The sequence below is a fragment of the Carcharodon carcharias genome, chromosome 10 (genome assembly GCF_017639515.1).
Source record: "Carcharodon carcharias isolate sCarCar2 chromosome 10, sCarCar2.pri, whole genome shotgun sequence".
In the NCBI taxonomy this organism is placed as follows: Eukaryota; Metazoa; Chordata; class Chondrichthyes; order Lamniformes; family Lamnidae; genus Carcharodon; species Carcharodon carcharias.
In genome coordinates, this window is record NC_054476.1 from 53,546,141 (window position 1) to 53,562,481 (window position 16,341).

A 16,341-nucleotide genomic window follows, 5' to 3' on the forward strand; every position below is an offset into this window, starting at 1 on the left:
CAGAGAGCAGCCCTCCAACTCCTTCATGTCACGGAGAAATCTTGAGGCTAGGAGTGCCATTAGCAGCACCCAAATATACATGTATCACTTATACCCAATGCAATCATAATATCATAAGATGTAGAAATAGGCCATTTGGCCCATTGAGTCTGCTCTGCCATTCAATGAGATCATGGTTGATCTGATAATCTTCAACTCCACTTTCCTGCCTTTTCCCCATAACTCTTGATTCCCTCACTGATTAAAAATCTGTCTATCTCAGCCTTGAATTTCCTTAACAACCCAGCTACTACAGTCCTCTGCAGTTAAGAATTCCTCAGATTCTCTACCCTCTGAGGGGAGAAATTCCTCCTCATCTCTGTTTTAAATGGGTGACCCCATACTTTGAGATAATGCCCTCTGGTCCTAGACTCTCCCACAAGGGGAAACAACCCCTCAGCATCTACCCTGTCAAGCCCTCTAAGAATCTTATATGTTTCAATGAGATCGCCTCTCATTCTTCTAAATTCCAGGCCCAACCTACTCAACCTCTCTTCACAAGAAAATCCCTTCATACTTGGAATCAACCTAGTGAACCTTCTCTGGACTGCCTCCAATGCCAGTATATCTTTCCTTAGATAAGGGAGCCAAATTGTTCACAGTATTCTAGGTGTGGTCCAACAAGTGCCTTGTATCGTTTTAGCAAGACTTTCCTATTTTTATACAGGGAAATATAAATATAAATCAATTTAATCAGGTGCTTAGAAGAACGCTTACATTGAAGGGGTGGCATGGATGGCAGATGCACAGTGCTCCTGCCATTGATGTCCACTTAAACATAAAAACACTGACTTCTGGAAACCAAACAGCATTGGTGACCAAGATGTTCATGGACCTCAGGTGCTGCTGAGTCTACACTAAGGCATTGAACTGGATTCCCTCATTTTTAGCCCTGGAACTCCCAACAGTTCTCAATAAAGATCTTGATAAAGCAATAGAGACTGCTTCCGAGCAGGTGACTGGTATGTCGTGGTGATATCCTAAAATCTATTGCGAAAACAGTTCTCTTAAAAGTGTCACTGCAACTTGCTGATCTCACTGTCAATAAAGGAAACAAAACACCTCGTACTACACACCGCAGCTTTAAATCAAAAATATATATTTACTTTTAGGAAGGTGGGGGATAGAAAAACACAAAGGAATCTACGATGTTAGTGATAGGGATGGGAACTAATTTGACTGTTCCAATTTCAAATACAGACAAGATTAAGGAACATAGGTTGGGACCTTTGAGAGTGAACAACAAAATGCATTACATTCTACTGTACAATGTATGTCTGCTAAGTATCTTTTCTTGATACCTATATCAATCTTCAATACCTTGATATATCATTTTCCTCAAAAGACAATAAAAGCTAGCCAAGAATAGAAGTTCCAGATAGCAACAGCAATCCTTTCTTCTGAACTGTTAATACTTAAGTTGCCTTGCAACAGCCATACTTTTTCCTTTTCCCTCACTGCCCAAACGTATTTTGTATGAGTGAAAAAATGACTCGTCCTTAAGCTTTACCTAAGTAACATTGTTTCTGTACAACTGCTCCATTAGCCCTGCATATGTACTGTATAGCTGGAATAAGACCAATACTGCAAATACCCCTCAAAATAGTTGAACTTCAAAACTGAACATTCTTATTTTGCATTTTTCTGAACCACTAACTTAATCAAAATTCAACCAGTATGATTTGCTCTAGTGATTATTAAAATTTTAAAGTATATATCGTATTAAGATCACTGCTCATAGCAACGAACCTGTTGCGGGCGTAATCGTATCTTCACTAAAGTGGGGTACCCAAAACTCCTATCAACAATAAAACTTTAAACTTTCAATAATCTGAATTGAAATTCAGCAGTGAACAAAGCAATCTTACGCAATGATGATCTGAAGCCAGTGCCTTTTGAATGCGTAATGCGAAGGACGGCTATTAAAACTAAACTTGTTACCATAATGCAGTCTAGGCACACAATGTGACAGAAATTAAAACAAAATCAAAAACGGAGACAATGGATGGGCCGGTAAAAGCGGAAAATGAAAAACACATAGAAGTCGTATCGTCATATAGTACCTAAACAAGACGCAATCGAAGCAGAACAGGATGTCCATCGAGCTTGCAGCTGGTCTGTTTACCTCCTCTTGGTCTTCACATGCTGTTCCCAAGATCTGCACTAACTTCCTCCTCGACTGCTCTGCCCAGAGGATCGTACAACCCCCGGTGAATGCAGTGGGGAAGGAAAAGACAGAAACATTTCTCACAAATATACACAAACGGTAAACTTTCTGAAACCGAGGAATCTTTAACCCAACAGTGAATGGAACTGAGCGCAGAGTTCAAACACACATCTGCGTGTTTACCGAGGCTTGCAGCGGATCCAAGGACGAACGGAACAAAATGCAAATCACGACTCGACAACGTTTTTTTCCCCAGTTCTTACCTCACTGTTTACTTTTAAAGGCACCAACACAGAGGTCAGGAATATTAACTGTACCTGTGCAATGTGTACGATCCATTCCTCTTCAGCCTCATGTTCGCTGACAGGAGTCTTATGATGAAATCCAGACTGATTTTGTTAAATATATAGATTTTAAAAATCGTTGCTGACGTTATTTTGCAACCTTCTGCAACTCTATTAAAGGAGTGAAAAGGATCAGTCCTTTGACTACGTTAATTAAATACAAGTGGGAAACAATTACTGGAGACAAACAGCAGATTAAACCCAGAGACTGTCTCTCGGAGGTGATGGCCCAGATTTCCTTTAAATACACCAATAAGCCATGTAAGTTAAAAAAAAACCTTCAAGCCTAATTGTATTGATAGCCTGCCACGACCGTTCCCTTGAACGATTATCTCTGCTTGAAATCAACTCCTCCTCTGCCACTGGATCTTACTTGGCCATAAAATAACAGAGCAAATCGCTTCACTGCACTTCCAGAGAAAACGCAAGCAAGATGGATCTTCAGCCCGTCTTCGAGGTTAACTGAACATTTTTGGAACAACGTTCCTATAAACCAGCGACTCTTGATGGAAAAAGAAACACTAAGCGCCGTTGCAACTTCCCAGGCACAGAAATGCCTTGTTTTTTTTTTGCTCTGGGCAGGCTGCCTTGCATAAATCACAGATGCATAGTGTGTCTGATTAGACTGTTCAGTTTTCCTTCCTGTCCACTTAATATCCCCGCAAATAGAGCTGCCCACTTGATTCCTGATTGAAACAAAGAAATTCCCATTGACATTAAATTTCAACAGGGCGGGCAAAGCAATAAAAAGTATTTTAATTTCAAAGACCATCAGATAACTGCACGTGTATTTCTCAGATTGCAAAAAAACATATAGAAACCAAACTTGCAACTTAATAAAAGAAGCAATTTTATCTCAAACCAGGCAAAAACTTAAGACCCCCCTCATGAAATACAAAGGCCCAAGTCCCCAGGGCCTATAAATAATGACTGCTGCATATGGCCATCTCAAGTTTCATGCCTTTTTGTAACCATAAACTGTATAGAATTAAAAAGGCCTTAATTGTATTGCATAGGCAGCAATTCTTAAACATATAGCCTTGTACTATTAAATAATTTAACTGTTCTACTAAAGCTTTCATTAAATAATACTTAAAGCAACTGAGAGTCATTATTTAGACTCATTTGAGATGTTATAATAGATTATTTCTTGGCCTTGTTGAGATTCACTGAAGCCAAGTGTATTTTCCTATCTTTGTTTAAAGAAAGTAAAAAAACAAATTCACATAAACAGAAGAACTTATGTTCAAACTTTAAGAATTAATTTTATAACAGAGCTTAATTTTCCAACATTACTTTTTTTCTATAAATTCTTAAGGTTTTCACATCACTCTTCTCTATCTCTACAAAAAAGTTCCCAGACAAAAGGGGAGGGAAAGAAAAATTCTCTGGCTTTATCTTTCCATAAACAGTGCCAGGTGGCGTCAGTCTAGGAGTTTGACTGGCTCGTCAATTTTTCCTCTATTCTTTAAAGAGCACTTCATGCTCATTGGGTACTTTGCCATGTGATGCATCACAGATGTAAATTTTAAATGAATTAATGAAAAGAAAGCATTTAAAAATTGAGCTCAATTCCTGGAGAAAAATTTCCTGGACCACTGTTTAGATAATAGCTGGGTCATAATGTGCATTCTTATGGATCCCATCCATTCCAATTTTATTATTTTAACATCTGAGGGGGCCACATACCATTCTAGGAACTCAATTAAGCTAGATGCTTAAAAATTGTAAGGATAGGCATTCCATGCAAGTTAACAACCATGCTGCCAGACCTGCTAAGTTTTTCCAGGTAATTCTGTTTTTGTTTTGGATTTCCAGCATCCGCAGTTTTTTGTTTTTACCATCATTGATGGTTTGGTGGCCAAAGTAGCCCCCCCCTGCTCCCTCCCTCCCTCCTCACACTCTGCTCTATCACACAGGTTTAAAGAGGTTTCTCTGTCTCACGAAGTGAGCTTATGTTGCAGAATTAATAAACTATCTTTATTTTCTATGAGGAAGTGTAGGAATTTGATAGTTCTATGAAAACTCTACTCATCCATGTGTTCTTTGTAAAATCAGGATGTGTTAACCTGATGTTGGGTTTCATCTCAAACCGTCTTTTACAAAGAGCTGGCCCACAGATTAAGGGTTCTCAATTATGGCTCACTGATCAGACCATCACTGAACTATGTATAGATGCGACAAAATTTACTTGAGATAATGCAAGGTCCACCTACAATAATGAATGGTGACCCTGAATCTGTAAGAATAGCACAAAAAACAAATTGTGACAAGGGCCAATCACTGATGGTTTAGCCCCTCTGAGTTATATTAAGTGGATTGTCATTTGACTAAGAATTATGACTATAATGATATCTTTAAATTAAAAATCTGCAGAAACCAGGCCACAAGGTGGTTTTTGTAATTTATTTTCTTCTGAAGACAACAACACCTTGCTGCATACTCATCTATGGGTACCGGAAACTCTCCAAAACTCTATCACTATCCAAGGGCATGAATTCTAATTGATTCTCTCCCTCCTAACCTGGCAGCATTGAGCAAATTATGACACCCCTATTGCCTCCTCAGCTGAGATCAGCAGTTTCCCCTGAGACTAGTTTGTTTATCTCACTGGATAAATTTACTGAGCCACAGGGAACTGGATGTAAATATCTCACCTACCTTCACCCAATGTCCACATGTGTACATTTCCATATGGTATTTTAAAAGGTAAATTATTTCTAAATATGAAAGAAAATAGAGGGCCTTATGCAAAGATATTGTCAAAAAACATTTTGTCCCAAGAGACATCCTGCAATTGCTTCACTTCTCTCCATTAAAAATATTTTCTTCATGCTGTGTAAATTACAGCCATCAATTCCCTAGCTCTAATGATTTTGATTTTTTGTTTCTATTCCAATCTACAAATACTGGCCTCTTATTTACAAATATCCTACTGCATACATGTGATTTGCTTTGTAACTACTTTTTAAAAATGAAATACTCCAATTAAAATACAACATTTATACAAGAACACATAAAACAAGAATACATTTGGTCATGTTTTTGGAAAAAGTCTTTGTGATATTTTTTAAACCAGCAGAATAATGAATGTTCGTGCTGTTAGCCTCAGCCTGGATATCTGCTTCCAACTTGTACACGTTCCCTCTGAATAGAAGTTATGCTTAATGGTTTGCTAACACTATTCATAGTTCAGTGAAACAAGTTTTCCTTTGTATAAAGCTTGTTTGGATTAGTGACTAAATCCCATTTAGAGATACATTAGCTGCTATCAATGTTTGGGAAGCCTGCTAAATTAGAAAAGGTCTGAATGTGAAGCTGAAAGAAGAATTTTATGTGCCAGATAACTCCACCCAGCAGAAGCACAGTATAAAAGAGCTGCTGCATAAAATTAGGAGCGTTACGCACATCAAATCTCCATCTGGGTGTAATCCTCACAGGAAGTAAATGGTGAAACAATGTGTGCACAAATGACTCCCAGTAGCTTTTGCTCAGTGCCATATAAAGTAAAAGTAGAGTTCCCACACATCCTTTGTGCATTGATGTGTTCTTAATATACATCATCAGGAATTTCCAGCTAACATATTCTAAGCAAAGTAAATGGAATATGGGGATACAAGACAAACTGACTGATAGTGAGAAAGGGTGCAAGTTCTTTGTTTTACAATCCAGTATAGTGTTTTTATTTGAAAAATTGCTAGAACTTGAATCGCCACCTCCATTTGACACCCATTAGTTATTTACAGGCAGCAACTTCTCATTTAAATTTTGTTTTTAAAATCCTCCCACATCAGTTCTTATTGAGTTTACTTTCATCATGTTCAAGTCTAGTCTTTAGCTGTTGAGCTTTCACATTTGAGTTTGACATCCAAATGCCATTAATAACTACTTGACATTATTACAATCAATATTGTGCTCATATTCTATGAATACAATTTTGCAAAATGTAAAAATAAACTGCAATTTCTTCAAATTACAGCCATGGAACAGTTTTACAGATAGTATTTTGTTATGATCTCCTTCGAGACTGATAAGTTTGAATTTCTTTTTGAAAGTTAAGTTACTAGCTGAAAGAATGACAAATTACATGTTTTAAAGCTTTTGTGGTAACAAATGACTAAAAAAGCTCTACTGAATAAGAACTATTTTCTTCTTGTAGGCAATTTATACTTTACTAAAGTTCCTCTTTTATACATATCACCTATCATACTCTCCACGAAATCAGTTCTTTCGCAACAGTCCACAGTTGCTCCCAGCTTCCAAGGGTTCCCACTTCCCCGTTTCACCAACTAGTAACTTCAAGTGAGCTCAGTTTTCTTAGAGTATTTAACTCCACCACCAAGCCTGTTCTGATGATTCTTCTTCCCCCTGGCCTGGCCAAATCTCCTGGAATCCTTACAAGGCTGCGTGATGCAACTCTTCGATTAGAGGCTGTCTCACTCCTGCAACCAGCTGTGGCAGCTCGCAAAGTTAAGCAGCTTTTCTTTTGGCTGACCACTCAGAACTCCTGTCTGGCTGAGAGTCATTGTTTTGTAAGGAAGCCTGTAACCTGATATCAAAAATGGCTTCTTGTGCCCTCTTTCATATGGCAACGTGAACCACATTAACCCTGTAGCTATGTAGAAATGCTAATTAGTTATCCTTTGAAAGCCCAACTCTCTTTCATCTCAGATGTAAACAGAGAGTTTGCAGCACAACTGTTTACACCCAGTACCTTCAACGCTTTTCTGGGACTTTGGGAGACTCAAGAGTCCACCCAGAGACTGCTACCATCATCTCCAAGCATAAATATCTTGCACATTCTTCCCAGTAAAACAATATAAGCCTTCTCTTGATATCTAACTATAAACCCACCCAGGCTTAGTTTTAGGCAGACTTCAGAACAGGTCACATGACTCCATTCATTTTACCCTAAATTTAAAGGTACAATCCCAAAACATAATCACCTTATAAATCTTGAATGAAATAGTTTGAACAAGATATTTATTTTGTTAAAGAAAGTTACTTAGCAACCAAATCTCAGCAGTATGGTTTGGTGAAAGCAGAAAAGTCCTTCTCTATTTGTGAATTTATACATATAAACATGGAGGAGTAAGCCATTCAGCCCCTTGAATCTGCCTCCACCATTTAATAAGATCATGGCTGATCTGATAACAACCTCAAATCTACATCCCGCCTACCCCCAATAACCTATCACCCCCTTGGTTACCAAGAATCTAACCACCTATGCCTTAAAAATATTCATAAGCTCTGTTTCCATCACCTTTTCAGGAAGAGAGTTCCAAAGTCTCATGGCCCTCAGAGAAAAAAATTTGCCCCACCTCCATTCGAAAATGGCGACCCCTATTTTTAAACAATGATCCCTAGTTCTAGATTCTCCAACAAGAGGAAACATCCTCTCCACATCCACCCTGTCAAAATCCCTCAGGATCTTATAAGTTTCAATCCAGTCACCTCTTACTCTTCTAGACTCCAGAAGGTACAAGCCTAGACTGTTCAACCTTTCCTCATAAGACAACCCACCCATTCCAGGTATTAGTCTGGCAAATCTGCTCTGAAATGCTTCCCATGCATTTATATCCTTCCTTAAATAAGGTGACCAATACTGTACAGAGTACTCCAGATGTGGTCTCACTAGTGCTCTCTATAACTGAAGCACATACTCCCTACTTCTGTATTCAATTTCCCTCACAATAAATGATAATACTCTATTAGCTTTCCTAATTACTGCATACTGGCCTTTTGCAATTCATGCAGTAAGACACCCAGATGCCTCTGCATCTCAGAGCTCTGCAATCTCTCATCATTTAGACAGTATGCTTCTCTTTTAGTCTTCCTTCTAAAATGGACAATTTCACATTTTCCCACATTATACTCCATTTGCCAGATCTTTGCCCACTCATTTAACGTACATCCTTTTGTAGCCTTGTGTCCTCTTCACAACTTACTTTCCTATCTATCTTTGTATTAGCAGCAAATTTGGCAACCATCCCATCCGTCCCTTCATCCAAATCATTCATATAAATTGTAAATGGTTGAAGTCCCAGCACTGATCCCTGTGGCACAACACTCATTACATCTTGCCAACCTGAAAAAGACCCATTTATGACTTCTCTCTGCTACCTGTTAGCCTGCCAATCCTCTATCCATGCCAATATGTTACCCACTATACCATGAGCTTTTATTTTGCACAATAACCTTTGATGTGGCACTTTATCAGATGCCTTTTGGAAATCCAAGTACAGGACATCCACCGGTTCCCCTTTATCCACAGCACATGTTACTTCCTCAAAGAACTCCAATGAATTGGTTAAACATGATTTTCCTTTCACAAAACCATGTGACTCTGCCTGATTATCTTGAGCTTATCCAAGTGCCCTGCTATAGCTTCTTTAATAAAAGCTTCTAACATTTTCCCCATGACAGATGTTAAGTTAACTGGCCTGTAGTTTCCCACTTTTTGTCTCCCTCCATTTTTGAATAATGGAGTTACATTTGCTATCTTCCAATCTAATGGGACCTTCCCCAAATCTAGGGAGCTTTGGAAAATTAAAGCCAACGCATCAACTATTTCACTAGCCACTTCTTTTAAGATCCTAGGATGAAGTCCATCAGGACCCGAGCACTTGTCAGCTCGCAGCTCCAACAATTTACTCTGGTGATTGTAATTTTCCCGAGTTCCTCACTCCCTTCCATTTCCTGATTTATATTTGCGTCTGGGATGTTACTTGCATCCTTTGTAGTGAAGATTGATGCAAAATACCTGTTCAATTCATCTGCCATTTCTTTGTTTTCCATTATCAGCTCTCCAGAATCATCTTCTATAGGACCAACGCTCACTTTGTTATCCTATTTTTTTTTTTAGAGTCACAAGTCTCTAAAGCAACAGGTTTCAAAATAGTCCACATAGTAATGACACAAATTGCCCTGAACTTTTATGTAGACTCCTCTCCCTTTACCCCAGAGCAACACAAGTTATTAACTAACGATGTGTGACAATCACCTCATACCACATGACATTAATCAGGGCCAGAGTCATTTCCCTGACTAGTTTATTGGGGCTGGAGAGAAATTTCCCCAGATTGTTTCTCTAAATTGGAATGGATTTATGTCTGTTCGCCTCACCCAGAAGATCATAAAGCTGTCAAGTGGGGCTGGAACCCACATATTATGATGCAAGGCATTGCAGTTGTATGGGACAGGCTGGATGGAATAGAGTTGGTTATTGTTCATATGGAAATATAAGAACCTAAGAATATTATAAATAGGAGCAGGAGTGGACCATTTTTCCCCTCAAGCCTGCCATGCCATTCAATAAGATCATGGCTGATCTTTCGTGCCAGCTCCTCATACCCCTCAACTCCTTGATATTTCAAAAATCTATCTACCTCCTCTAAATACTTTCAGTGATCTAGTCTTCACAACTCTCTGGGGTAGAGAATTCTAGACATCCACTACCCTTCAAGAGAAGAAATTGCTTCGCATCTCAGTTCTAAATGAGTGTCTCCTTATTCTGTAACTATGTCCCCTAGTTTGAGATTCCCCCACTAGTGGAAACATCTTCTCACCATCTACCCTGTCAAGCCCTCTCAGAATCTTATACGTTTCAATAAGATCACCACCCACCCCCCCCATTCTTCTAAACCCTAATGAACAAAGGCCTAACCTGTTTAGCCGTTCTTAATATGACATTCTTTCTCCTGTAAGAGATTTCCCCAAACATTTTGGTTCCATAGAACGTTAGCAATTGAGGGATTATCCCCCGAGATGCTGAGTTTATGAACAAACAATCTACTATGATTAACCTAACATAGAGCAAGAAATATATATTTTTTTTAAAATTGATGAAAATTGGACACCACCTTAGGGAGGAATTTCTCCTGCAGAACAGTAACTAACCTGGTCTTGAATACAGTGAAATCAAAATGACAGATTATTGGGCTATTCATTCAAAATTATTATTTTGGCCTTTGTCCTTTAAAATATGCTCATATGAAATCATTTAACAAGAAAGAGAATGCAAAGTGTACATTTGTTGACCTGATTACCACTTGCAGATAATCTTGTTATACAAGAGCAGAAACAATCCTCTTTAGCACACAAACTCAAAATAATGTTCTATCAACTTAAAATAACAGTCAAACATGACTATTAGGCAATTCTTTATAAAGCTGATTAGCATAACTCCAACAAAGTTGGTTGCATCAATACCATAGCAACTGATCCAAAAGCATTAGTTAAAGAATCATTCAAAATTGGCAGCACTTAGTTGATAGTGCCTGACTGACATAGTTTGAGGCCAGGAGAGAGCTCTGTGGCCAGTAAATTGTAAATGTTTGAGTACATATGTAGTACCATGCACACTTTTAGTACATTAAAAAAAACTTTTAAATTTTATAAAATGCCCTGGAATCCATGAGCTTTTTAAACCTGGTATCGCACTGCTATGGAGATATATCCCAAGTGATGCTCTCCCCTCCCTTATAATGTAATTTTTGGATTGTAAAAATGTGGAAAAACTGATTTATGGTGACAATAATGGTCGTGCAATAGTACCTTTAAATGGCCTAGTGATATCTTCTAATTAGAAAAGAGCTGTGTTAGTATGTTGGCCCAAGATATACTATTGTCCTCTCAAGTGCTGCATTAATTATGTTGTTCAAATTCCTTCCGATCATCTTTCCTCCTTCTCCCAGAATGAACACTGCCCTGGCCAAGATATGAAAGACATCTTTGTGCAGCTATGACTGTGGTGAGGATCTCTCCTTGCATTCCTCAATCTTTCTATAACACTCGATATGTTTGTCCTAGTCATCTTCCACTACTGCCTAATTCCTGGAACAGCCTACCTGTCCACAGGCAACACATCTGCTGCAATGGCTTCTCTTTCCACCAACATGCCACCTCTCCAGTTCTCAAGGGCGAACCTTTGACTCTATATTCGACCTGACATGTTGCCCATTGATGATAATACAGACAGCCACATTGTCATTTTCCACACTTATGTTGATGCTACCTAGTACTATCTCTTGACTCTTCCCTGAATGCGATCATGCTATCAGACTGGTTGTCAAACAGTCAATTTTTTTTTCAAATGAACATCGGAAAGACTAAAACTATCATCCTCAGTTTCTCTGAGCCCATTAATTTCAATCCCTTGCGACTAATTTTATTCCCCTTCCCAGCTGCGTGCAGAGGCAAACCAGATTTTTTGAAGTTTTGGTGTCCCCTTCAACTCAGAATTGACCTTCAAACCTCACACTCTTCCATCTGTCACAGCTTTTACCTCTTCAACATTATTGGCCTCCACCCCAACCTCAGTCCACGTGCAACTGAATCCCTGATTAAGACATCAATTAATTTCTCTAATGTTCTCATTGCTGAACATGCACCCTACTCTCTGCCTTCCATAAATTCCAACCATTCCAAAACACAGTCACCTCTATCCTGTCCTAAATTATATTCAACTGCCTCATTGCTCTGTCCTTGCTTATGTACATTGGTTCTTCATCTCTCCATGCATTGAATTTAAAATAGTCTTTTTGACCTTCAAATCTCTCCAAATTCTTCCTCCTTACATTTACAACTTTTTAAATACAATTTCTCCGAATTTACACCTGAAAAACAGGCCATTCAGCCCAGTGCATCCACATTTCACATTTCTTCCTCTAATCATATCAACTTTCGTCTTATTCCTTTCTTCTCTATTTGCATATCTAGCTACCCTTTAAAGGCATCAACCACTCCTTCTCCAACCTAAGCAAACAAACACAAAGTAATATCCTATCAACTTAAAACAGCAGTCAAACATGACTGATAGACATTCCTTTGTGAAACTGATCATCAGAACCACAAGGGTTTTGAAGGGTCATGAGGACTCGAAACGTTGACTCTTTTCTTCTCCGCCGATGCTGCCAGACCTGCTGAGTTTTTCCAGGTAATTCTGTTTTTGTATCAGAACCACAAAGTTGGCTGTATCTATATTGCATTCATACTCTATCCTCTCATTTCTTCACACATTGGTGGCAAAGCCTTCAGTCATGTTGGCCCCCACTCACTGGAGTTGCCTCTCTTATCCCTTCAGTCTATCTACTACTTTCTTCATATTGAACAGATTCCTCAAAATACAGCTTCTCAACTAAATTTTCAATGACTCCTCCTAATTACTCCTTGTACCCTTCTCCTTTCCTTTGGGCTGCACCTTGACATGCAGAAGTATTACTTCTAGTCAGGACACCCAAGCCAGACAGGGAAGAGCCATAGATTAAAGAAAATTTGCTAGTTCTTTAGGCAAAGGGTTGTGACTAAGGCTAACAATCTGTCCATGAAAAATGCCTTTCTTTGTGGAAATAATCCAGAAAAGATGAGTCAATTACAGTATTACAAGTAAAAACATCTACTGCAAAGGACCATGATGTGCTGGATATAAAGCAAGATGATACTCCAACTGTGTCAAATATCTTGCCCTGGACAGACAACGGTCAAAGAAAGGGATAGTACCACATAACACTATCTCCTTTCTGAAAATGACTAATGTTAATCCATTGTTGACCCACTTGAATGGTGGACAATGGGAATCTGACCTCTACCTCGTGGAGACTGAGTGTCAACTCACAGACACTTACTCCTACCTCTCCCTGGACCATGACCCCACCACTGAACATCAAGCCATTGTTTCCAGGACGGTCACTGACCTCATCTCCTCTGGAGATCTTCCTCCCACAGCTTCCAACCTGATGGTCGCCCAAACTCGGATGGCCCGCTTCTACCTCCTACCCAAAATCCACAAACAGAACCGTCCTGGTAGACCAATCGTGTCAGCTTGCTCCTGCCCCATGGAACTCGTTTCTCGTTATCTTGACTCCCTTCTCTCTCCCCTTGTCCAGTCCCTTCCCACCTTCATCCGTGATTCCTCTGACACCTTATGTCACATCAAGAATTTCCAGTTCCCTAGCCCCAACCGCCTCCTCTTCATCATGGACGTCCAATCCCTCTACACCTCCATCCCCCACCAGGATGGTTTGAGGGCCCTTAGCTTCTTCCTCAAACAGAGGCCTGAACAATCCCCATCCACCACTACTCTCCTGCGTCTGGCTGAACTTGTTCTCACACTGAACAATTTCTCCTTTAACTCTTCTCACTCCCTCCAAATAAAAGGTGTGGCTATGGGTACCCGCGTGGGCCCCAGCTATGCCTGTCTCTTTATGGGGTATATGGAACATTCCTTGTTCCAGTCCTACTCCGGCCCCCTCCCAAAACTCTTTCTCCGGTACATCGATGATTACTTCGGTGCTGCTTCATGCTCTCGTGGGGATCTGGAAAAATGTATTAATTTTGCTTCCAATCTCCACCCCTCCATCATTTTCACATGGTCCATCTCTGACACTTTCCTTCCCTTCCTTGACCTCTCTGTCTCAATCTCTGGTGATAGACTGTCCACCAATATCCATTACAAGCCTACCAACTCCCAAAACTACCTTAACTACAGCTCCTCACACCCTGCTTCCTGTAAGGACTCCATCCCAGTCTCAGTTCCTTCGCCTCTGTCGCATCTGTTCTGATGATGCTACCTTCAAAAACAGTTCCTCTGACATGTCTTCCTTCTTCCTTAACCGAGGTTTTCCACCCACGGTCGTTGACAGGGCCCGCAACCGTGTCCGGCTCATCTCCCGCGCATTCACTCTCACGCCTTGTCCTCCCTCCCAGAAACATGATAGGGTCCCCCTTGTCCTCACTTATCACCCCACCAGCCTCCGCATTCAAAGGATCATCCTCCGCCATTTCCACCAAATCCAGCATGATGCCACCACCAAACACATCTTCCCTTCACCCCGCCGGCGGCATTCTGTAGGGATTGTTCCCTCTGGGACACCTTGGTCCACTCCTCCATTATCCCCTACTCCTCAACCCCCTCCCACGGCACCTCCCCATGCAAATGCAAAAGATGCAACACCTGCCCCTTCACTCCCTCTCTCCTCACCAAGGGCCCAAACACTCCTTTCAAGTGAACTTGCATTTCCCCCCACTTAATCTACTGCATTCATTGCTCCCAATGTGGTCTCCTCTACATTGGAGAGACCAAACGCAAACTGGGCGACCGCTTTGCAGAACACCTTCAGTCTGTCTGCAAGAAAGACCCAAATCTCCCTGTCGCTTGCCATTTTAACACTCCACCCTGCTCTCTTGCCCACATGTCTGTCCTTAGTTTGCTGCATGGTTCCAGTGAAGCCCAATGCAAACTGGAGGAACAGCACCTCATCTTCCGACTAGGCACTTTACAGCCTTCCGGACTGAATATTGAATTCAACAACTTTAGATCTTGAACTCCCTCCTCCATCCCCACCACCTTTCCGTTTCTTCCCCCTTTTAGTTTTTTCCAATAATTTATATGGATTTTTCTTTTCCCACCTATTTCCATTATTTTTAAATCTATACCTTTTATGCCCGGTTAGTCCTATTCCACCCCACCCGCACTAGAGCTGTACCATGTGTGTCCTGCCATCCATTCTTAATTAGCACATTCATTTAGATAATATCACCACCCTCAACACCTCTTTGTTCTTTTGTCTGTGACATCTTTTGATTATCTGCTCCTATCACTGCTTGCTTGTCCCTACAACCCCACCCAACCTCCTCCACTTCTCCCCCCTCCCCCCCACCTTAAACCAGCTTATATTTCACCCCTCTCCTAATTTCACTCAGTTCCGTTGAAGGGTCGTGAGGACTCGAAACGTCAACTTTTTTCTTCTCCGTTGATGCTGCCAGACCTGCTGAGTTTTTCCAGGTAATTCTGTTTTTGTTTTGAATGGGAATCTTTCATCTTACTGAGGCTCTGAGAGTTGCTTCCCAGTTGAATTTGAACATGAATTTTGGGAAAGTCTGAGAATCAAGTTCATGATCAAGTTTCTCTTCTAAGAAATTAATATGTTCTGGTGTTAAAGCTGCCAAAAAAAAATCTAGCTGACTCAAGCTTGAAGTAAGTCTAATGAATGGAAACAAATGCAGCAGTATTCAAGACTATAGTTCAGTTTGCTTCCTTTTTCCTAACTGAAAGTTGATGTAGGAAATTATTAGAAAAGATTGGGATAAGGCAGGGGCAAAACTACAAAGAGAAAAGGTACAGAATAGAAGCAAGGATGTAAATTAAATTGCAAAATGCTGGTTCTACATTTCACTTTAGCGCTTGGCTGAATATTTGCTGAATAGGATTTTTTTAAACCTCACTTTAATTACAATTTGTGTGAGTCATGAAATCATATGCATTACCTGAAACACAGTAAATCATTTTTTAGCCAGTTATTCATGGCCTAGCCAAAGCTGATTCAGGTTCAGTAACTAATTGGTCAGCCAAAGTATACAAACAATGTATGGTTATATGGAAAAACTCAGCAGGTCTGGCAGCATCGGTGGAGAAGAAGAGTTAACTCTTTTCTTCTCCACCGATGCTGCCAGACCTGCTGAGTTTTTCCAGGTAATTCTGTTTTTGTTTTGGATTTCCAGCATCTGCAGTTTTTTGTTTTTATATTTATTTTTAAACAATATATGGTGCTGAGATCATGGAGGAGAAAAGGAATGAAGCCCATATAGATATGAATCTTAGAAGAACTTTGTGCACAGCTACCACAAGTGGCAGGAGAAAATGTATCAAAGTATAGCTGGGTAGCATGAGGGAGAAAAGAACAGCAAAATATGCTAATGGGATTAGATGAAGAGGGGTGGGGGAAAAGCTCTCATAGAGAATGAACCTGTTGGTCTGAATAGCCTGTGTCTGTGCTGTAAGTACTTAGTACC

At 40.1% G+C, this 16,341-nt stretch overlaps 1 protein-coding gene across 5 annotated transcripts in view; it reads right to left on the bottom strand.

Moving 5' to 3' along the window:
- The window catches only part of mob2a (MOB kinase activator 2a), a 238,938-nt gene that overhangs the window by 69,564 nt on the left and 153,033 nt on the right, over positions 1-16,341 (bottom strand). Inside the window, exons 1-2 of one of the 5 annotated variants that reach the window (XM_041197042.1) lie at positions 2,524-3,198; positions 2,103-2,223 (exon numbers count right to left, since the gene is read on the bottom strand). The exons of 2 other annotated variants lie outside the window; for them this stretch is intronic. In XM_041197042.1, the coding sequence (XP_041052976.1) occupies positions 2,103-2,223; positions 2,524-2,545 (143 nt within the window). In that variant the 5' untranslated portion in view covers positions 2,546-3,198. Of the gene's footprint in view, positions 1-2,102; positions 2,485-2,523; positions 3,199-16,341 lie in introns of those variants that run through there. 2 more of the 5 variants (XM_041197046.1, XM_041197047.1) reach the window with 2 other exon arrangements.